At 40.4% G+C, this 23,154-nt stretch overlaps 1 protein-coding gene across 11 annotated transcripts in view; it reads left to right on the top strand.

The window, feature by feature from the left end:
• The window catches only part of TSPAN4 (tetraspanin 4), a 427,450-nt gene that overhangs the window by 372,207 nt on the left and 32,089 nt on the right, over positions 1 to 23,154 (top strand). For all 11 annotated transcript variants that reach the window (XM_088057604.1, XM_088057603.1, XM_014252145.2 and 8 more), the window contains one exon: positions 8,341 to 8,415. In XM_088057604.1, coding sequence (XP_087913730.1) covers positions 8,341 to 8,415 — 75 coding nt within the window. The remainder of the gene's footprint in view (positions 1 to 8,340; positions 8,416 to 23,154) is intronic.

Here is a 23,154-nt window from a genome sequence, read left to right as displayed (position 1 = left end):
GGAATCTGTGGTCTGCTAAAGGCCTACCCCCACCCTCTGTTGTGATAGGAGAGTGACACCTGGCTAATATTTGATGACACTTCATTGATTTTGAGTCAGTTTTCATAGAATATGAAAAAAAAACCTAGGACACCATAAAATACCACTTAAAATCCTTTGATGCATAGTATGGGAATATTAGGTCTCTCAACTTTCACTCACTAATGCAGTAAGACTGAATGATTCCAACTGAAAGTAGTAATGAGACTAAAATGAAACACTGTTAATGTGGTAAGGCTGCATATGGTGTATATTTTCCCAGAAATAATTACTGCAGATTTCTTTGAGCTTTATTGATCAGCAGGAGGTTTTGCACATTCATAAAGTATATAGTCCAAACATAAACAGAGCTGTACTATATATCCAGCAGGCATAAAGCATGCAAGGCTTTGTCACAATCAGAATGAATTAGCCATTAAGGCTTTCAGAGAATAATAGCTGATGAACCAAATTTAGATACATGACGTTTTCATAATGGAGTTTCTGTTTGTAAGTTTGCTCATATACATTACTGCCTTTTTACAGTTTATGAGCAAACTTATCATTTTTATACTGAAAAAAATGATGGTGAGACTAAAGAGATTTACTTACAAGGAAGTACTTAAAGAGCTAAATAAGCACAACATGGGAGAGAGAGGGCTCAGATGGGACATAAATCTACAAATATTCAAGGAGTATAAATGCTGTGGACAGAAAGGAAGCATTTGTGGTGCTGCAAAGGGTGGTAAGTGGGAGCAAGTGCGTGGAGCTAATGAAAGGAGTGTTCAGACCAAGCGTCAGCAAAACCTTTGGTACTGGGATGTGTAATCAGAATCTACTGTGATAGGAATTGGTAGAAACAAACTGCCCTTTCCCTTTCACTCTGAAGTTCATGTAGTAGGTTAATACACTGGGATTTTGTTGACTGTGATTCCAGTTATTGTTGCAGTCTGGGCACTATCCTGTCATTCCTTGTTCGCTACTCTGTCTTTTTCTTACAAGTCTTCCAGGCTGCAGAGGAAGTCACTTCTAAGTACAATTCCCATTGCACTTTCTCTTCTGTTCTCCTCTCCTTGCTCAGTACCTCGGAAAAGAAAATCAAAGGAAATTAAAAAAAAAAAAAAAAGAGAATCTTTCATAATCTTCCTACTCCCTATTAATATATCAGATCAAGATGCCTTCAGGGAATTATGTTAAATCAAACTTCTTGGGAGAACTAGTGATACATTGAACACTTTTGCTTTCAAAAGTGGAAGAAAGTTTCGTAGGGGTTTTTTTGAGTGCTGACAAAATCTGTACCATATGAGTTTTTATTGTGTAAAAGTCATGTACCAATATGTTATTAAAAAGCTATTCTGGGAAATCTGAAAATGCCTGAGGATGAACTTCATATTTCTCTGATTAGAAAGCCAGATCCACCAATTGCAAAAGTACAGGACCTTTTTAAAGAGTTTGTGGTTCTCCAGTACGTGGACTTCTTTTTTTTTTTTTTTTCAGTATCTCCGTGGCAATTCTGGCATTAATTCAGACCTTTTTTTAGGTGGCTTGAATTTTTCCAAAGTGTGGAATATGAAGTAAATTTGGCAATAGTTTATAGCATTCAGAACCTCTGACAGTGTTACCCCTTTTGATAACATCAAAGTTTGTTGATGCATCTGTCATAATTAGGTTGGGTATGGAGATGTTACACTTCCGCAGGAACAGAAAAGATTTTAACAATTCCAACCATAGTAATGAGACATCATCACTCAATCCATTAAATAATACTAAAATATAAATAATATAATCCATTATAAAATAATAGAAAACTTAAAAAACGTATTAAATTTGAGGAAAACTTAAAATTTTCAGGCAGCATGGTAAAGCATGCCTCCTGTAAAATACATTAAGTTCTTCTGAGTTTAACATGGAGCTCTGTGAATTTCTAGGTGTCCTGGTTTCAGCAGGGATGGAGCTCATTTTCTTTCCATGACAGTAGGTAAAGGTTTGGCATAATTTATTCAAAAAGGACAGATACTATGTACACCTTCAGTATTAAATATAGGATGAGAAGAGAAGGGAAGGATGTGTGCAGGATGTGAGGTTACCTTTGACAGTATTTCTGTTCATATCAAATTGCAATCTAAAAATCAAGCAGAGATCTTTCAAATGTACTTTTGTCTCAAATCAAAATAAAATGATAAATGTAGTGATTGCGTCTTTGCGGACCATACCAAGCCCCACATTCCTTTACATTTCTTGTCATGGACAAGCAATGACACCTTCTTCTAGGATAAGAAAAGGCTACATCTAAAGTACTTAACCCAATTTAAAGCTCCCCAGTAGAAGAGACACGTGAATACCAGAAGGGAAGGGATCCAGTAGAGAGACACTGTGGTGATTGTGGGGCACATAATGTGAAAGGACAGACTGAGAGAGCTGGGTTTGTTCTGTCTTAAGAAATTAAAGCAGGGACGATATTTTATTCATGTCTTCAATTACCTTGTAGTACAATATAAGGAAAATAGAGCTTTTGGAAGGATTCACAGGGATGGTACAAGAGATAACAGGCACAGATTAAAGCCAAAGATTAAAGCCGAAGGAAATTCCAATTAGAGATGCGAAATATTTTTGTTATTTTTCTTATCACAAATATAGTCAAGTATTGGAAAAAGGTATCCAGTGAGGCTGTGGATGATTGTCCATCTTCATCCTTGGAGATGCTCCTAAGATGACTGGGCACAGCTCTGTACAGCTTCATGTAGAGGACTGTGCTTTTAGGAAGGGCTTGAACCAGGCAGTATCCAGGGGTCACTGACAACCTCTGTCTTCTAGCAGCCAGAGCTGGTTCATTCTTGAGCACCAAGGTTATATATGTACACATTAGGACCAGGCAGACCAATGAATAATCCTTCCAGGATATGTAGACCAACTATTTTATCCCAAAGAATGTCTGTAATTTCTTATACTGGGGTGTGTGTTTGTTAGGAAGTGAAATGTAACACTGAAATTAAAGGTGATCAAGAATTGGTAATCCAGCCTCACTAAAAGGCAAAATGCTTGTATCATTTGTATCATCACTGTAACAAACTTGAAGTTTGTAACATTTTACAGAGGAAGGATTGGCTGTAAATTCTCCGGTTTTTTTCCCCTTCATCCTGGGAGCTGGTGTAGGTGGAGGGTAGTTACTTTGCTGGAGCATTTTCCAGGAACAACCTCCCTGCTCATGTGTTGTACTTCATAGTGTCTGTCAGAAAAGAAGCCAACTATCCGCCTTGCAGGCAGTTTAAATGTGATGGGAAACAGCACAGGCTGTCTGTTGAAGTTATTTGTTCCGTTTCTTAGGAAGGTTATTCTAATTTGTATGCAGTTTGGTGTAAGCAATATATTTGCTAGGCCATGAACTTAAAACTTTTTCTGGAATGTATCACTGTTCAAAAGAAACAGCTGGCTCCCAGGTTTTCCTACTACTTTCATGTTTGTTGAAGAGGATTTGAATAATTCTTTGCAAGAAGCTTCTGTCTCCTGCCATGAGCCAAGTTGAGAAACAGGTCTGGCACACTGAGATCCTGCTGTCCCCTTCTGAGACAGCCTCCCATCAAACTAAAAGCATTACTTCAGCAAGCAGTGGAAACAAAGCAGTCTAGAGTTTGCCATCAGTTATATCACATTTAGTCTCACAGCAAAATGTTAGTAGGCTAACAAGACAACCACACCTTGGTTTTCATTGTATTGGGTGTATAGTGTGTGATGTCAGCCATCATGCAGGGAGGCAAGTGTCTGTAGCATCTGAGAAACCAGAGAATCCTATTTGGGAGGAAATACAATTAACTTGTTGTTCTCTGCTGTGTGAGCAGCAATGGAAATGTGCTTTAAGTGATGTACACAGGGTACATTTCTTGATTCTTCAGTTGGTATCAAGAGCCTGAATGAACAAAACTGGAAGTAGTAAGTCAAAAGCCTGGTACAGACCCAGTGGGGATGGAGTTGAAAGTTGGGACCTCCTCTCCTCTAGCAGACTTTTCTTTCTGGTAGCAGGTGGATGGTTCATATCCATGACGTAGGTTTGGTAGCAGCTGCATACTTACTTTTCCATATACCTTTAATGAGAATCTGTGGGAAAGTCAAAGGCTTTGTAGAAGATAAAGGTAGCTGCTGAGAAACTGGCCTTAGTTTTCTTAGGGGTTGGAAATCAGCATTGGTAGACAGAAGGGTGTTACCTTACCTCCCTCCTCATCAAAGCTTCTGTGGGGTTATTTCAGGTATAATTTATGAAAAGCTGAGCACTAGGGACCTCTCCACTGAACCTCTGCTGGGTTGCATCCCACTGTTTGACAAGTAGTATGGTAAAGCATTTCTCTGTACAAGGTCAGATTAATCTTTTTTTATGGAGTTTCACATGAATGCTTTGCTTTGGGATCGTTTCTCCATGCATAAATCTTTATTATACCAATAGCCTACAGCCCCAGTGAACCAAACAAAACTCAATTTTATTTTTCTCAGTATTTATCACCACAGTGAGAGAACTCAATTGGAAAGCAGCCGTGAGAGTTTCCAACAGGTGTGGTGGGGGTTTAGGTGCTGTGAACCTTCAGTGAGTTCATGTTTCTTTCTTCTAAATTTGAACGGTATATGCCAAGTTGGGTCTGGCCCTGTATTGGGCATCATTCCCTTTGGGATGATAGCGAGGATGGAACTGAAAATGACCTGTTATTGGAAGGTGCTGTGGACTAGAGGAGCAGGTTGTGCATGTGTCTGTGCTTGCACTTTAGTCTGGTGAATCACAGGATGTGCCGCAGTGTGCAGGCCTTGCTTTGCAGCCAGCACAGGCTGAAGCCTCGACTGCTCCTTTCCAAGGTCCTGCTTTGGGTTTAGCTGCAGCTCTTCTTTAGAAGGGGGATGACAGATGAGTTGACATGCAAGTGCTTGTAGTTTTGATGAGGTGATGAGTGTGAAGCCTCCATTTTGGGGTTGATATCACTTAATTAACATTTTTAATAAAAGGCACAGCACAGGTCTCTACTGTCTGCACACATGGGGATTCCTAATACTTGTTAGTTTTCTGTGATACAGCCTTGTGGGACTCTGTCAGTGTTTCCAAATGTAAAAAAATATAGAATTAGATACTTTATATGAAACCAAAATATTTTTCTATGGAGTTAAAGGATAATCCCTATCTAGGTTTTGACTTTTTGAACAATGTACATTAGTTTTGGTTCACTGTATGGCTTCCAAGATTTGCATTGCATGAAACCAAACTCCCAACTTGAAGAACCCTCTCAGTCTATGTAGGGAAAGACTTAGACATGATACATAACCATCACTGAGAGGATTTTTATTCTGATCTTTCCTAAATTTTGAGTGCTTGACTTCACAATTTTAGCATCTTTTCTGATGTCAGTGTCATGCCTATTTCTCTAGTATGAACTAAGGAAGGCAGGAGCACCGTCAGGATCTCACCAGAAGGTCCAGCCTCCTTCAGCTGGTGGACACAATGCGAGGCCAGCTCACTGCCCCAGTCTGAAGCTGATAGCTTTTAGCAGAGTTGGTGTTGCAGGAGAAAATACTCTTTAGACATGAAATTTCACTTCATTTGTTGCCAGTTAAGATGAAATTTTAATTACTGATGCTAGTATCAAGAAACAATGATATACTTGAGAAAACACCTCAGCCTCCCTCCAGATACCTTTCCTCCCCCCTTGCCAGTCTCCAGTCCATTCCCTGCACATTATACTCTGTCAAGGGGTCAATGCAGAATGCCTTTTTTTTATGGCCACTCTTTATTTCTTGCTCTTTTTTTTCCATGGCTCCAGCCACCAGCCTCTCAAAGACCTCATTCTTCCTGGGTATCCATGTACACAAGTGTCCCCTGTCCTCTCTGTTTCCCGCCTGGATTGTCTGCTGCTTGTAGGAACAGTTTTTCTAAAACTTATAGCCAGATCAAATCCTAAGCCAAACCATTCCCCATCTGCTGTTAAAAATGTTCTTACTTGGGGTAGCATTTCTCCTGCAGTCACTTGTGGCTCCATCTATACTCTCTCCATGCTGCTGTGTGCAGGGAAGGGAGGAAAAGCTTTCTGGAGAGCACAGGAAAAACAGATCCCTAAATTTTATTCCAGTTCCTGGACATACCCCCTCTTCCAGGTCATGTCTTTGAAGTGGGGTTGGAGGTTATTGGCTTTGGGGAGATGGCAGAAAGGCACCACAGGAGCAGAAAAGATCTGTGGGATACTTCATGGTTTGTCTGGTCGTGGGTATATGTATGATTTGCAGGTTTTAGCTGTTGAGCCCTCTCATCTCTATGATGTGTGAAATGCAGTCTCTTGAAAGCTAATAACTTTCCCACAAACATCCACTTGTAGCTGGGTAAGACAAAAGGCTGAAATTTCTGTGCTTGAAATGGAGCTGCACAGTGTCAGGTCTCTGCTCTAAAAATTGCAGTATGAGAGGATACACATTAAAGCACCAGAAATTTAACCTGGGAAGAATAGCATACTTTGTCCTGCTTCATTCTTAGAAGTAATTGGAGTGCTATTTTTGACATTCTTCCAAAGCTTTTATCCTTTTGACAGAAACCAGCACAAAATATATCAGCACAGATAATTAAGGTTTGGCAAAATGATAAGCTGTTGAAACTGAGGTCCTGTGGCAGGAAATGCTGATCACTGTATATAATGGGTAACAAAGAGTCTTTCTCCTTTGTTCTAGAGATTGTCTCATGCAATCCTGTCTATGCCAGGGAATTTCATAGGGAGAAAATGGTGTTCACATGCACATTTTGAAAAAAATGATGCTTTTGTGGATGAGCAACAAAGTATTCTACAGCCAAATAGATAAAGTGTCTGTGCATCTTTGCAAAGAGGGATATGCTTTGTCCTGTTTTAGTTAATGCTATGCAGCAGCTTAAAATTGTAAAAAGTAAGCAAGCTGCACCAAGACAGCTTTGCAAAGCCATACAGAAGGTCAGTGTTGGATGGTAATGATATGGAAATCAGCTTGGATCACAGGCATAAATGAGGTCTGTGATTCAAAACTGGGCAGTAATAGGATCCAGTATTAGGGTCAGGCAGGTGTAAAAATACTGGTGATGGAAATTTGAAAATAAATAATTTAAGATTCATGGGGCAAAATGCAATGACTTCTGTAGACACAGTAATTGTACCAGGGAAGAAAAGTATTTTCCCCTTCATGACTTTTTGCCCTCCATTCAGTCACATAAATCCATGGGTTCAAGGGTTTGTTTTTGGCTTACCAGGCAGTGCAGAAATTCTGATAAAGGCTTAGTAGCTATTAAATTTTTATAGGATTGTAGCCTTGTGGTTGAAGAGACAGTAACTGCATTTTTCTCTTGGGGATGGGATTCCAATTAAGTCAGTGTTGCTCAGTATTAGAATTCCAGCCTTACAGGTTGCTAAGTGTGTGAATTTTTTATTATAGGGAGCTGGACCTTTGCCTCAGCCTAAAAAGTTTCCAAAATTACTCTCTCCTTTACCTGTCTATGCAAAACTCAGTTGCATTTAATGCTCTGATAGCGCAAGTGCTGTTTTGATGCTGCTGCAGACCCATCCAGCATGGTAACAAAATGCAGAGGATGTGGTTTTCCAGAAGTATTTGGCATTGCCAGCAGTTCTTCTCACTGAAGTCAATCAGAGCTGAGAGCTTTAGAGAATCTGCCTAAAAATATTTTTATCCAGTCCTTTGAGCTTTTGACTCCTGGGTTTTAGGCAGTTCCATGGCTTATGAGAAGAAAGAGAGGTTGCCCAACTTTGCTTTGATGTCTTCAGTGCAAATTAGCCCTTTTCAACTGAAACTCATGGGTGATTCGTGTAGCTCCCTGGAACTGCTCATAAAGCTAACTTGGTACACCTTTCACTTCCCCCTTGATCCCACAATTACCCTTGAAAGGAACTATGACTTTATGATTTATAGCCCAAGCTGCCTGTTCTTGCCATGGGAAGTTACGCTGTGGATTTCATGGATATCGTTGGATATCATCACTAATATCCAGTGGGGGAAAAAAAGGAAGAAAACTTAGCATGGGAAGATTCCTCAAGGTTTGCTGTCGAAGAGAGCACTGGTTTGCTCTTGGTGAGGTTTTAGGCTGTTCTACTGGAACCAGTGCTATGAATGAGCCATGCCTATGCCCAGGCACTGGTGTTTCCTGACTAGTCCTTCACCTGCTTTTTCAGTTGCAGCAGCTTTGTATCCTGCTGCCTGTATGACTCCCACTCCCCATTCTGCATGATCTGCTGAATGTTCTTGCTGTGCATCCAGAAAAAGCTGAAATATATGCTGATGGCTTTTGCTTTTGTTTTATCCCCTGTTCTTTTCTTCTCTTGACAGTTTTTTATCATGCTGTTAATTATATTTCTGTTGGAGCTCACTGTTGTGATTCTGTTCTTCGTCTACACCGACAAGGTAAGTCAAATTCTTCATTTTTCTTTCCCCTTCAGCAAATTTATATGCCCCTTTTCCATATAAATAAATCATGAAGCACTTGGCTTGGTATGCACATCATGCTTCTGTCTTCCTTGAGACACTCCTCTCAGAAGGAGCTCTCTCAGAATGCATAAGCAGCCTGGCAGGACTGGGCTGTCTTGCTTGCTCAAGTGTACAACTCAAGGTCACAGATACTGCCAAGTGCATCTGTCATTAAAAAAAAAAAAACAAAAAACAAAAAACAATAAAACCCACAAACAAACACCAAACACCAAAATACCCCACAAAACAAGCAAAGAAGCCAAAAACCTTACTAGGGGCATGTAGGAAGAGATACCCATCAGAGTGTGTAGGGTTTTTAAAACTATATTTGTGGTTTAAGAGCCACATTGATATTGTTAAAAAGGAAGTGTCCTCAGCACAGGCAAAGACATAAAATTCATTATCTTTCCACATTGCTCCTTGCAGCACATGTGTACTTAGAGCCTAGTGGAAATCCAGGGTAAATGTATTAAAGTTCAATAAACACAGATTTTGTTTGTGCTTTTACATTTTACTTATGTTTGACCATTGTTCCTTCAGATGTATGGGCAATATTGACTATCTGAATTATCTTTATCCTTAAAATATTTTTTCTTTAAAAAAACTAACATGAATAAATCCAAAACAGGGGCACAGTTGTGCCACCTGCTTATTTAATCAAAGTCAAAAGTCCCTGACAACTGAAGACTAAGGGAACTTGAGAATCACAGGAAAAGTGGCAAAATTTTACCATGAATTAACATTTCATCAGGTCATGAGTGATAAACACTTTCTTCTGGAATGGGAAGGCAATAGCAAAAAAAAACCCAAAACAACACTGTGTTCATTAATAAATATTAATTAATAGTAGTATATTAGTGATACAAGTGATTATATATTAGTCATATAAGTGAGTGATTGTCAGGTGCATTTCTGAAGGACTTTAAATAGCTAGGTTCTATAGCATTCTGTAGCTGGAACATGGAATTAACCTGCCAGGTAATTACAGTAGAAGGGACAATTTAAAATTACATGTATGCATTATTGGATTCTGAATTAATTGTCAGCTCTTGGCAGAAAGATCTACACATCATATAGGAGTAAAGGCATCTACTTTATATGCAATGGGCCTCCAAAACCCAAACACAACACTTGGTTATATTTAGAAGGAAAATGAGTTAGAAGATATTATCATGTATAACAGACTTGCCTCACTGTGAATATAGTGTTGAGTTTTGGTTATAGAAATTATTAGAAGTGCAAGAAAAGAGGAAACGACCTGTCATGAAAAAGGATTAAGGAGAAAATGTAGATTCAGTTTTGGAAAGGAAAGAGATCCTCTGCTTAGGAGATCTTAAAAAGAGTATCTATAGTAGTATTAAAATAATGGCAGAACTAAAATAAAGACCTGTCCACAGAAGAAATATATGAAAATGTTTCAGATTAGGTTAATAAAATAAATGTTTCTTATGTTCCAAGTCATCATCTGGTAGAACTCCTACTGTTGGCTTGTGTTGAGGCTGATAGATCAGTAAACGTATGGGTATGGAGGAAAGAAAAGAAACCAATGAATTATTGTTATTCATAAAGCAGTCAGTGCTGTTAGGTTGACAGGTGTGTCACAGAGAATGTTCGTCTTCACTCTTCAGAGGTAAAAACAGTGGAAAAGGATCAGAAAGGATTCTCTCCCTCCTTCAGCCTGTTGGTTTGCAGTGTTTTTTATTGATTCTTAATAAAGAGATCAGGAAATTAACTTTCCTCTGACTCACATACTGCAGGAGGTAATACCCTGCAGTTGTCTGTAAGATCAAAACAGAGTCTAAAATACAGGCTCCAGTTCAAGTGCAGTTTTACTGAGTTAACAAATTGCTGTAGTCTGGGTATTGCAGATGATCAAATTTGAAGCTCTTAATGTTCCTGTATGACTTTAAATCTTACACTGAGGAAATCAATAGTTTCTGTTACACTTGCAGTCCTGCCTAGTGCAGAATAAATAAATCAGCAGCAGCCTAAAACTAATATTTTCATACAGCATGTTTAAAGTTTGTGTGCTGGCTTTCCTGATGTGAAAAACAATATTGCCACGTGTATGGGGAGGTAGCGAACCCAGACAAGTCCACCACAGTAATTCAGTTAATGTAGATCCTTGGAAAATCAGTGAAGCAACATTCTACACTGACACTTGTACAACAGAAGAAAACAAGGTTAGTTTGGTATGCAGGAGAAAAGAACTCCGCAGATTATCACTTTGAGTAATACCAGCCACAGGGTGGGTGTGCATCCATGTGTATGTGGACACAGTGCCTGGGCTCCCAGGCAGTGAAGCAGTCTCTCTGTATCCAGTGCTGGGACTGTTGCTTTAGTGCTGTGTTAGTTACTAAAAATCATCATGTCAAAAGCTCTTTACAGCCATTCACAGATAGTTTTTTGGCACAGGGCTTTTATTCACTTGCTGTGGAAGGGTGTGCAGCTGTGAAAGTGAACTTGGACTTGCAACAGCCTCAACTGACCTGTTCTCTTTCATCAGCTTGGGTGAAGGCCAAAAATTGCCTCTGCCTCTTTCTAGAGACTTGGTCTCTTCTGAGTTTAAGCAGCCAGCATGAACTTATGCCTTAGGATGTCATCTTCCCTTCCCTTCCCTTCCCTTCCCTTCCCTTCCCTTCCCTTCCCTTCCCTTCCCTTCCCTTCCCTTCCCTTCCCTTCCCTTCCCTTCCCTTCCCTTCCCTTCCCTTCCCTTCCCTTCCCTTCCCTTCCCTTCCCTTCCCTTCCCTTCCCTTCCCTTCCCTTCCCTTCCCTTCCCTTCCCTTCCCTTCCCTTCCCTTCCCTTCCCTTCCCTTCCCTTCCCTTCCCTTCCCTTCCCTTCCCTTCCCTTCCCTTCCCTTCCCTTCCCTTCCCTTCCCTTCCCTTCCCTTCCCTTCCCTTCCCTTCCCTTCCCTTCCCTTCCCTTCCCTCCCCTTCCCGTACCTTCCCTTCCCGCACCTTCCCTGCCCTGCCCTGCCCTGCCCTGCCCTCCCCTCCCCTCCCCTCCCCTCCCCATCTCATGAGATAAATGCTGTCCTGAAGTTCAAAACTCTCTGAGCTGGCTGTCCAGTGTGATATTATGAGGAGAGGGGGACTTGGAGAAAGCTCAGGAATCCACAGTCTAGGAAGGAAAAGGGGCACTGCCTTATGTCTTAGAACTGCACTGTAGATCTCCTTGGCAGGGCCTGAGCTCACTATTGTTCACTATTCCTGCAACTGTCCTGACTAGTTGTGTTGCAAAATACGAATCTTGTGACTTCTGCAGAAGTGACTATGGGCTGTGATTGAATGCATTCCTGTAGGATGGTTGTCCAGAAAAACCTGAAGCCCTTTTATTTTGTCCTGGCTGTTCCCAAAGCAGCAGAGGGACTGCTGGTTCATAAGCTGTCTTCAGTTCAATGTGGGCACCTGAGGGACCTGGAAACTCCTGTTAGCATTTGCACATGAAAGTTCCTAAAGTGTGGCTTTTAATTTTTTGGGACAGAAGTACCAGCCCAAGAGATTGGGTATTGAATGGAGTTGGTGGTTATGAGAACTAAGGCAGGTTGTTATCACTCTGAGTGAAGTATTTTTTCAGGCTACATTTATGCCCCTGCTTTGAAGCAGTCCAGACTCCAGTGACATTTCTAGAGTCATGTGGATAGTTATGTGCATGGCTACCTATCTGTAGGCAGAATATTCTCTTTAGTATGTTTTATTTTGATTCCATCAGAGAAAGCATTTGGCATTTTTATATGTTTGACATTTCTATATGAAGCTCTCTGTGTATTTATAACAGATCCACAGAGTACGGAGAGGGTTAACCTTAATTTTATTGTGATAAGGAGAAAGCAGCAGAGCCCTATCCTGTCAGAGGCTAGATACTCATATTTCTCAACACCAGATTGGATCCTGCTAGAATATAAATTATGCTAATAAAATGCACAGTCTTGTACCAGTTCTAACTTGTATAATCCTCCTGGTTTTAGCACCTGTATTTATTTTTACTGAGATGATTCTCCTGGAAGCATAGAAAAAGAAAAGTCCATATTTATTTTTTTTGCAGCTGTAATAGGTGATTTTTTTTGGTAGATGTCTGCATTTTATATAATTTACAGACAGAGCTATGTAGTGCCCACAAATTGAAGAACATAACTAAAGCACCATAATGTGGGGCTGGTTTTTGGTTTGGGGGGAGTGTGTGTTGTTGTATTTGGTGGGGGAAGGGCTTAAGTTATTTAGTTTTGTTTGTTTTTTCTTATTTTTAAATGTCAAACATAACATGCAACGTAAGTAACATAAGCCAGGGAAGAACAAAAGCACTGAAGAATCACTGACTATGATATTTGATTATAGGAGCAGTTACTGCTACTGGAAACTTGAAGTTGAGAATTTTCAATAAAGATTAGGCCATTAACTCACTTGGGTCCCTGTGAAAATTACAGCCTAAATTCCATGCCTGCTTAGCTGTGTTGAAAATGGCCCACAGAATAGCCCACAGAGGACTGAAAAATAATGTCTACTTCTGGTTTTTTTTGAAATGTGTGAAAATGTTCTTGTTTTCCATGCTGCTTCAATATAGCTTTTGCTGCTATCTTATAAAAAAATATATATTCTGTAGATTGATGCATTTCTTGCTTTGTTTCTGAAAAGAAATGGAAAATTGTTTTAATTTCTGATTGATATTTTGCCTCGTCCCATACAAAGACAGCAGGTTGAAATATAATGGATATGTTTCCAAATATAGCTCAGTCCTCACAACCTCTTACACATTTGGCTTTAGAAAATGGAAAAACTGAATCTCTTCCACCTGCTGCACTCATGTGCAGTTGCTCATAGAAATGATCTGATCCTGCTGAGCTGCTCGCTGGTGTGAGGGAGGAATTCACAAAAAAAATGATGGAATTATTCATATAGAAAGTTTAGTTCAAGGCTACCACAGAAACTTGTTCTCATTGAGTTTCTGTCAAGAGAGTTTAAAAGTTTTCCATGTTTGCCTTTGACAGTGCAGCAGAAATGTCTCCTCAGGTAATGAAGTGCCTCATGTTCCCAGTCAGCACAGCCCACAGGGCTGTCCAGAATGCGCACACAGGGCATGTTAATGTTGCTGAAAGTGGAAAAATGGAGCCTAAAGTGAAGAGACAAGATCACCCAAACTGTATGAAGTTAAGAGATGATCTTAAGTTGTAGGAAAACAACAGGCTGTGGAAAATTCTGCAAAACTGGCAGAGTGTTCACCGCACCACTTTTCAGTCAGATGGCCCTTTCCTAGCAATATTCCTCCATCAGCTTTTGGCTTAGCCTACACCATCCCCTTCTTACTGCTGGAACTCTTGAGTGGTGGTAGAATTATTACAGGAAGGTGCCTGTATCCTCCTTCACCACCATGAACAGGGCTGTTCCTGCTGCTGTGCAGGACTGGGATAATTTCAGAACAGAATCGTGTGGATAGTGTGTGCACTTGTCAGCATGCAGAGAAGGCTCTCTAGAGGACATGGGCAATTTGAATTCTCTCTGGTATTTCTGTGACAGTGTGCAAGTCCTGGCATATGTATGCAGTGGTTTCTGATGAGCCTGCATGTTATTGCTTTATTTTCCAGTTAAAGTTCCGTTTGGTTTGTTTGTAAAAGACTTTTAAAATTCTCAAGTTCACCAATCAAGCAGTTCCTGGCATATACCTGCTCTCTGGCAGTGTTCTGGAATTTGGGTTTTGCAGTGAGTGCTGATGTAGATAAAAGCTGTTTCTCAGGATCAACAGGAGTAGCAGTGCAGGCAGATGTTGATGAATCTATAGATTGCCTCCTAGATGGTGATGCACTGCAATTACTGCTCTGTGAGTTGGATGATTTAGATCTGGTCAAGTATTTTATTTCTCTAATGCAAAACAATGTTATATAAATGGTGGTATAAAATAAGAAAAGACAGAAGTGTCTCTGTGGTTTATTTTACTTGGTAATAAGCTTAATTTTAACTAGTTTATTAGCATTTCAGTATTGGTGTCCCACAGTAGGGAGTTGCAGAAATTTCATCAAAAGAATTTAATTATAGCCAATTTACTTTGGCTTCTTTTCAGCAAAGAATTCAGGCATAGGTTTAACTCTCTCCCCGTTCAGCACATAACCTAAGTGCATGCTTGAACCCATGTGACTGATTTAATCATATGCTCCAGTCTTGTTAAAGTTGATCTACACCTTATGGGTCTTTAAAAGAAATATTGTTAGGAAAACGCTAATGACAGCAAAGAATTCTGGAGTGTGTAAAGAGGCATCACATCTTTCATTCCATAGGGAATTTAGTGAAAAATAATGAATGTTTGCTTTAAAGCTTGATTGGTTAGCTTTTTCCATTTATTCTGAACAGCTTTCCATTTAGTATCTTGAACTCCAACACATCTCTTTAACCTTTTTTAGGCAGGAGGAGATGAGGGCCATGGAATCTATTCATCTGTGCAACTGAAAAAAACAGGCATACCAAAGGAAATCCCAGTAGTTTCAATAATTCATTTGTCTAAGTAGGATTTCACTGAAAATGCACTTCCAAAATGTTATTAACAGGCTTGTTGAAGGATAGCACAGTATTGATGAAAAGAATTAAGTGCATGCTCAGAAATAGGTGTATTTAGGAACAATAGCAGCAGATAAAATGCATTAGGGCTCCCCACTGGGAACTCTCAATCAATGGTTGATCAAGGCCTAATTGATTCCTTGAATAAAATGTTAGCAGGGGAATGGGTGCAGGGAAAGGAAAATCAAACTCTCCTAAATTAAGCTCCATGCCTAACACAAATACCCTTTGTAAAGATCAGATAATGCAGCAGCCTGCCAGCTCTTTATGCCTCCTGTCTTGCTACTTTGGCTGAGTTCAAAAATAATGATGAAGGTGGGTGTCTCATCCTCGGCAGTATGGATTTTTGCTCATATTGCAGTTAAGTTCAGTATTTTCCATTGTCCCACTGCACAGGAATAGTGCTTTTTTCTCAGGAGAAATCTAGTTCTACCCTCCACCCTGGCTTACTGGGATATTAATTCCCCTATCTGTATGGATGAATTGGACACAGCTGATGCTGCCCTTGTGCCTGGACTAAAGGCAGCCTTATCTATCTTTTATTTCCTGACATCACTAAATCTGTCTAAGGGTTTCCTGATAAATATTTGGTAATGTATCAGTCTACAGCAGGAAGATATGTAATTGGGCCTCCTTCTTGCTAGTTTGCAATCTCTTATTACAGGTTAACTCATCATCTCAGGAGCATGTCAGTTTAGGTCTTTGTTGTGGAGCACTTTTACAATGATCTGTTTCCCATACCTCAGGTTTCAGGTTTCATAATACACAAAATATAAGTGGTGCAGGTCTTCAACCAGCCTCTCCCAAGGAAGACTCTAGCATACAGTAGCAGTGGTTGTTAAATACTTTGCACATCTGTGTGCTTTTCATCCATCCCTTAAAGGGCATTAGAAGAGGTGAGTAGTTCAGCTCTGCTTTTGCTGACTGGGAGAAGTGACGTTAAAAGCCAAATCCTGAGGGTGCAGTGTATCCTGTGGGATATGTAGTGCTCTCATGTCTGAATAAAAAGGTACCTTACTGTTCCACAAGACAGGCTTTTACTCAGTTTTGACTCAGATGTGATCACATAAGAAGCCATTTCAGCATCTGGGTGGATCTGGAACTGAGGGCACGACAGTGTTGAGTAGTGACAGAGGTGAAGTGAGCGGCACTGGGTTACACACACCTCATCAACATCAGCTTTAGCTGGTGACTGACGCCAGATTCCATCTCTTCTAACTGCTGGTGCTGGTTTTATACCATTTTATTTGACAAAGGGAAGAATAGCAGAAGAAAAAGAATGGTTTAGAAAGGTGATAAAATAAATAATTAAGGCAGCTTTAGGCATTTAAATACAGGCAACATCAAATGTTATGGGGCGACTGAGGTAGTATATTGAAACAGACAGCACATTTTTTATTCATTCTGTGAACATTTTTGATGTGTCACAATGTATATCAGGCAACATTAGAAAAATGACAGTAAACTAAATGCTTAACATTTTTTACATATTAGAAAATGAAAGGGGAAGATGACTTTTTGTGTTATCAGACTAAGCAGGCCAATAGCATATAGTCCTTGTCTTGGATTTGTCAGCTGCAGTTCAAGAGTGATGAGCTAGGTTGACCACTTTATTAGGCATAATTTGCAGCTGAGGTTTCTTCAACTCCTTCCTTTGATTTGACTCAACAGTGGTATGCAGTGAATTAGTTGAGACAGGGATCTATTGATCAGCAGCTCCAAACCATTACCAGTTCTGTGTTCTCTTTAGGCTGGAGTGTGTTGACTTCATGCCACAAATCACACTCAGGGACTTTGTGTTACCCAAACTCCCTGATATATCCAAGGCTTCTCATTGGAAATATTGCTGCACTGCAAGGTGGTGTAGTCTTTTCCACTGATAGTTTTGCGGGTAGAGTTCTTGCTGCGAAGTTCAGGCATAAGGAAGGAGGTTTAGCAACTTTCTAGACATCAGCCATTGTACCTTTTGAAATTCATTCCCCAGACTTACAAAACCAGCATAATCAATAGTGATTAACAGTCAGTTGTCATTGATGTCTGCTTGCTGAAATCATGTTTAATATAAACTAATAATCTTTAATCATTTGGAATCTTGGGCTCCCTGAATCTATGTGCAACAATATCCTTGATTGACTTGACAGTAGGAAGTGACTGAGCTGGAAGAGAGAGTAAATTTAGTGTAAAGGGATATGTCTTGACAGGGAGCAAAGTAAGAGCTTTATTTTACATTTTCTGAGTGCACACATTTCTTACTTGACATGTACAGTGCCTCTGATAATTTGGATGATGGTAATATAAAATAATTCTGCTGCAGTGTCCTGGCATTAGCAATGAGTGAGGCTTGTGCAAAAACTGTTTTAACCATGCCACAATCTTAATTCACTTTATTGTACTGCAGTCATTTTGGGTATCCTCTTCTATGCCTTTGAATTGCAAGGAAGGCATTCCTGTGAAAAGAGAATTTTCAGAGAGGCTGTTCTTGTTGAAATCCAATTACTCCCCTGCTCCTGCTACTAATTGTCTTTGATACAATATCTTAATGAGTTGATTTCTGTGATAGCTTATGGAATTATTATTATACAACAATATATGTTTTTATTTTCTTGCTTTCTCCATTTTGCACTTCACTGCCATAATCCAAGGATGAAGTTGTTCTCCCAGACATTTCTGCCATCTGCACCTTGCCTCTGAACCACAGCAAAGCAGAACAATACATGCCATCTCCTTCAGCAGTGCTGATGTTGCCCTTGTTGAAAATTCCTGACCTCAGCATTTAGGAAACCTTTTCAGAGGTCACCTTGAAGGTCATATTGAAGTTCAAACTGATTTGCATGTTAAATTGGTAAATTATGTAAATGAAGCAAAATGGAAAAGATATAAAAGATCATTGAAGATATTTGGGGAGCTACTAAAGGTCTTTATCCAGAGATATAATGAAAGCAGGAAGTCACAAAGCATGTAAGATTCTGATTAAGAACCAGATGTTTGTCAGACATGTCGCACAAGGCATCTAGTTTTTCTTTTAAAAATTCAGGACCAAAGGAGTTGCAACAAGATTTGAATTAATCAAAATAGTTGAAGGGATATTTAAGAGCTGTGAAGAGAATCAACATTACTCTCTATGCAACAAGCACACCCAAGGAAATGTCCTGTAGATTTCTTTCGGGTGCACCTTTTTCTCTGTGAATAGGAAATGCATTGTAGTTGGCACAAAAGCAGCTGGATCTGTGCAAACAAAGAGAAGAAATGGTCTTTTCAAGGTCAGTCAGCCTCAGAGGAAAAAAAAGAAAAATTCTTTTATTTTGAGGACTGTGAAGAAAATGGGGAGAATGTACTTCATACCTTGAAGTGGGACTGATATTTAAGTGAATATCAGCAGAGTGCCCTTGCTGCAGCCACTACTGCAGGTGACCATTCAGCAGCCAGGTGTGGCTTCTCAGGGCTGGGTGTTCTGCTGGAAGTCTGGTTGGTGCTGGCTTTGACACTGATTTATGTACAGATGGCAGGGGCACCTCTTTCATAATAACTGTTATCAGTGAGAGCAGTGAGGATTGCTTCTCCCACTGCCTGCCCTAGGTGTTCTCTCTTTCAGCTCTATTTGTGGAGGTGTCAGTTTGCATGTGAGAGCTGCAGTGAGAGGTGATTAGATGAGTCTAGGGCTCTGGAACTGCTGTTGGATATCACAGTTTTGTCATATCCATTTGAAGCCTTTTAGGAGTTTATCCGCACGGTGCAGTATCACGTGTCAGCACAGAATGAATGCACAAGTCACCACTTTGTATGGTAAAATCCTGCCCTAAGTGAAGTCCCTGGGAGCTGCCTGTTGTCTTTCATGGAGCTATTTTCCTTAATTTTAGTATTTTTAAATCTCTTCCCCACTTCCCAACTTAGTGATCCAAATAATGGATCACTTGAGTGCATGGAATCCAGAACTCACTTGAGTGTGTAGAATGATGTATTCCAGTGCTGTAGGAGATCCCACTGCCTGGAAGCTGCAATGATCAGAGTTTTGTTCTCAAGCACAATGTCTTAATCTCATGATGCAGAATATATGGGATGTTGTTGCCTGCTAAGAAATTGGTTGAATGTTGGCTGCAGAAAGATCACTCATTTCCGACAGAAATGTAATTAATGAAATATATATTTCATTAGATATCTGGATGTTAATTTCCTAATTTCTGCTGTGGCAACTTGGCTTTTCCATCCATGTTCTCAATGACTGTGCAGCATTCATGCTAAGGTATGGAATTGCAGAATAGTTTAGTTTAGGAGGGACTTCTTGAGGTGTGATAGTCCAAGCCCCTCTTCAAGCAGGAACACTGAGGGCAGGCTGTCCAGGGCTGTGTCCAGTTGGGTTTTGACTGTCTCAACAGATGGAAGCTCCACAATCTCTCTGGGCAACCTGTTGCAGTGTTGGACCACTCTCCCAGTGGCCTGGTTTGGTAAAAGAGTGCATTTCTGGCTCATGGTCAACCTAAAGTTCACAAATTCTCCAAGGTCTTTCTCTGCAGAGCTACAGGTGTCAAAGGCTGCACAAAGGCTAGGGAAACAACATCCACTGCCCCCTTCTCACCCACAGAGCTGGTTGTCATATTTTGGAAAACTGTCACATTAGTTAAGCATTATTTCCCCTTTGTAAAACCTTCCTGACTCCCAGTCGTCTTCCTGTCCTTCATGAGTTTAGAAAGGGTTTCCAGGGTCAGTTGCTCTATCCCCTTCCCAGGGACAGAGGTGAGAGTTCCAACCTATGGCTTCTGGATCTTCTTGATTGCCCATGTTGAAGATAGGAGTGGTATTTGCTCTCTTACAGTGTTGAAGAACTCTCCAGCCTCTTGTGGGACAGAATCCTCTCTTGTCATGTATGATATTGGCATTTCTTGTTCAGAACTTTTGTGTCATTGTGCTGGCAAAACAACGTCCCAAGCGCTGCCTGCCAGGGTATTACAGATTCTGGAGCAGATTAAATATTTATCTGTTAACACTCCCATTTCAGCCTTTTTGTCTCATTTCTGGGTATTAATTTCGGGCATCTGCTGCAACTAGTCACCACTTTTCACAAAAACTATGGAAATAGAGTGTATCTGAAATCTGCATATCTATCAACCATTTGACTTCATTTTTTTGGTTTTATGGTAATTTGTTGAAGGCATATAATGGCAAAAGCTTTCCAATAACAAAATGCTCCCACTAGTGCATACCATAAGTTTGAAGTGATTAAACAAAAGGAGAATATTTGAGTTAAAATTAAACATGCGGCTTAAAGCTTTTCCTCAGTGATACTTACTGAAATGACTGCTGTTCCAGTTAGGCTTTGACTGTCAATTACTTGGAATTACTTTTTAAAAATACTTTGAATTCCTGGAATATGCTTGATACCAAACTGCTTAGGGGGCAGCAGGGAGAGATTTCATTCCACATCAAGCTGGACTTTTTGAGGATTTAATATATCCTTTTTCCACATGCTCATTTATTAGATTTTGTGATTGGTTATGGTTATATTTTTGTATTTATCTTTAACTATCAGCTAGTGCTATGTATGGTAAATGGAGACTGGATTTTTGCTTTGCCATAATTAGTGGGACTATGAAAATTCCATTTGAGTCAGTTTCTGGATTCCTCAGGTTCCTTGCTCCTGATCCAGGGCAGGTCCTAGCACACTCCTTAGACACCTCAGAACTGTCAACATTACTGTGTAGCTCTTTAAGGAGGTTGGATCAGGCTCTGAGATGCACAGCTGTACTCTCTGCTTGATCTAGAAATAGGTATGAGAGACTTTTCTGATCCAGAGGCATTCCTCTGCCCATTCCAGGCATGTTTTGAGCAATGTTCTGCTGGAGTAGCTGGCCATTTGGAGTAAATCTGTTTGCTGTGTGTCTGGGGCAGCTTTATTCTTCCCTGTGAGGCTGGAATGACACTCTCAAGTGACTTGTGGTATGTCCTGTGTGAATTTGCCTGTGCGTGGTCCCTGCTATGTTCTGTGGATAAGGTAGATGCCAACAGCCAGGTTTAGAGGTGGACATATGAACCTTGTTCACATGTCTTTATGAAGCAGTTTCAGTGCAGATAAATAACATATTTTAAACCACAGACTGTGTGTGGAGCCTTTTTTCTGGCCTCAGCAGGATACCATGCAGTGGTATAGCCTGTAAGGGTCACTTGGTAAGTCCTTATCTATTCCACAGCTTCTGTGTTTAGAGTTGATGCATCTCATTAATCTCCCCCCCACACCCCCTTTTTTTTAATAGCACATGAAATTCAAGGATTCCAGTATTACTCTTTCTCAATATTTTTCCATATAAACTTTTCTAGGGGAGATTAATTTATCAGAGAAGTTTTGAGTAGTCATGTTGTATATAGATTCTCTTCTGAAAAGTGGCACATTTAGGGACTGAGAAACAGAGCTGATGAGATACAGTACTTGAAGCATGTTTCTTCAGTCATAGAATTATTCTCTTTCTCCTCAAAGACTGTTTGCCTTGTTCAGCTTAACACCATGAATCCACAATTTAAATAGTATGAATTAAGAGGATCAGGTTTCTGATCTCTAAAAGCCTGCAGTGCCCCGGTTGCTCTAACCTTCCAAGAGAAGAGGACGCTGAGAGGTCCCCATGTCAATTCTGACTTGCCCATCAGCTCACCTTCAGTCCTTGAAACTATTTCCTAGTGGGAATTTCAGGTTGCACACTGATAACTTTTGTTCTGATTGAACAGATTTAAGTGGAGTCAAGAAAGCAAGCATTTGACACTTGTTACAGAGGTTGTTGTTAAGCAATTTCTAGGTGCTCTTTGAAGTGGTGGTGATGGAGTCTGATAACGAGAAAAATTAATGCCAAAGGAAAATTATATTTGGCAGATGCTTAAGTACATTCTACCTAATAAAAACGTGCTTTTAAGCTGAGAGTGATTTGGGCGTCTCTCCCTTGTTGACCTGCTTGGAGGTAATTCAGAGAGGCTTGAATTTTAAGAGTTCGTGAAAATTCTGGGATGTGGAGTGCCCAGAATCCCTCTCATGTCTGCAAGTCATCTCTGAGGTGGAGCGACCCTGAACAGCAGCACAGTGGTGGGACGTGCTTCAGGGCACTGCCCACTGCAGAAACTTGCTTCACAAAGGTGAAGGATTACCCAAGGATTCCCTGGGTATGAATGAATCTTAAAAGTCTCTTTTTTGTGTCCTGTGACCACAGTGCTGAGCCTTTCATGTTCCCTTTGGAATAGGGTTGTACATGGAGGGTAAAAATGCCTGCATGTTATTAAACATGTAGGTTTGGATCACTTCCTTTGTTTTATCAGGAACTGCTGGCTTAACTGGCCATCCATTTCAAACTGAAATGGAAGAATAAATTACACAAAGCTTTTATCTCAGTAGATTTTTATAAAAGTGAGTGGGGAATGAAAGATGGATTGCATTTTATGAAGTAGGAAATTAAATTGTCCTTCCACTCTCTAACTTAAAAATCCAGGAAAACTCAGGAAATGCTCATTGCGTTCTGGATGTACCAGTGTCCCTCCTCAGACCTGGATTGTCTCAGAACTTACAGGAAGGGCTTTAGGATTTGGGAAGGGTGGCTATATAGGTCTTTTCCTGCAAATAAAGCTATTTCTCCTAAGTGTGCTCAGCACCTGAAAGTGAGTTTTGATCCACACCAGATTGACCCTGCAGAGCTCTGTGGCTTCACCTCATCCACCCAGGCTTCATTAATGATCCTGGTGAGGGATGGGTCCCCTTTTCTGACCTCTCCAGTCAGCAGCTCTGGGCACTGGGATTAGGTGGGGAGAAAGGGAAGGTTTTATGCTGCTGCCTTTTTCTCAGGGAACAGAGACTGTTTTGCCTTTCCTGCATCGTGCCTGGATCGAAGATTGGAGTTGTAGATGAAAGGATTGAGTGAGGGGCTTTATGCTTTGCTAGAGATGAATATGAACATGAATATGATTGGTCCCCAAGCTGGGAGTAATGTTTCTTACTAGACATTGCACAAATTGTGCTAGAAATGGCTGTACAGGGTTTTCCTGGCTGCATTTTTCTGTCTGTCCCTCTATCCTAAGGAATGCAATCCCATGACCTCAAGTAATTTAAAGCGATTAAAAACTCGCCCCTAGTGAAAGGAGTGATGAGGGGGATTCTTTACTTATTCC

Source organism: Pseudopodoces humilis, chromosome 7, assembly GCF_049639895.1.
Source record: "Pseudopodoces humilis isolate 2021_Gansu_Grassland_sample_001 chromosome 7, ASM4963989v1, whole genome shotgun sequence".
Lineage (NCBI taxonomy): Eukaryota > Metazoa > Chordata > Aves > Passeriformes > Paridae > Pseudopodoces > Pseudopodoces humilis.
Note: the sequence above shows the minus strand (reverse complement) of the source record. Positions and strands in the feature narration are given on the sequence as shown.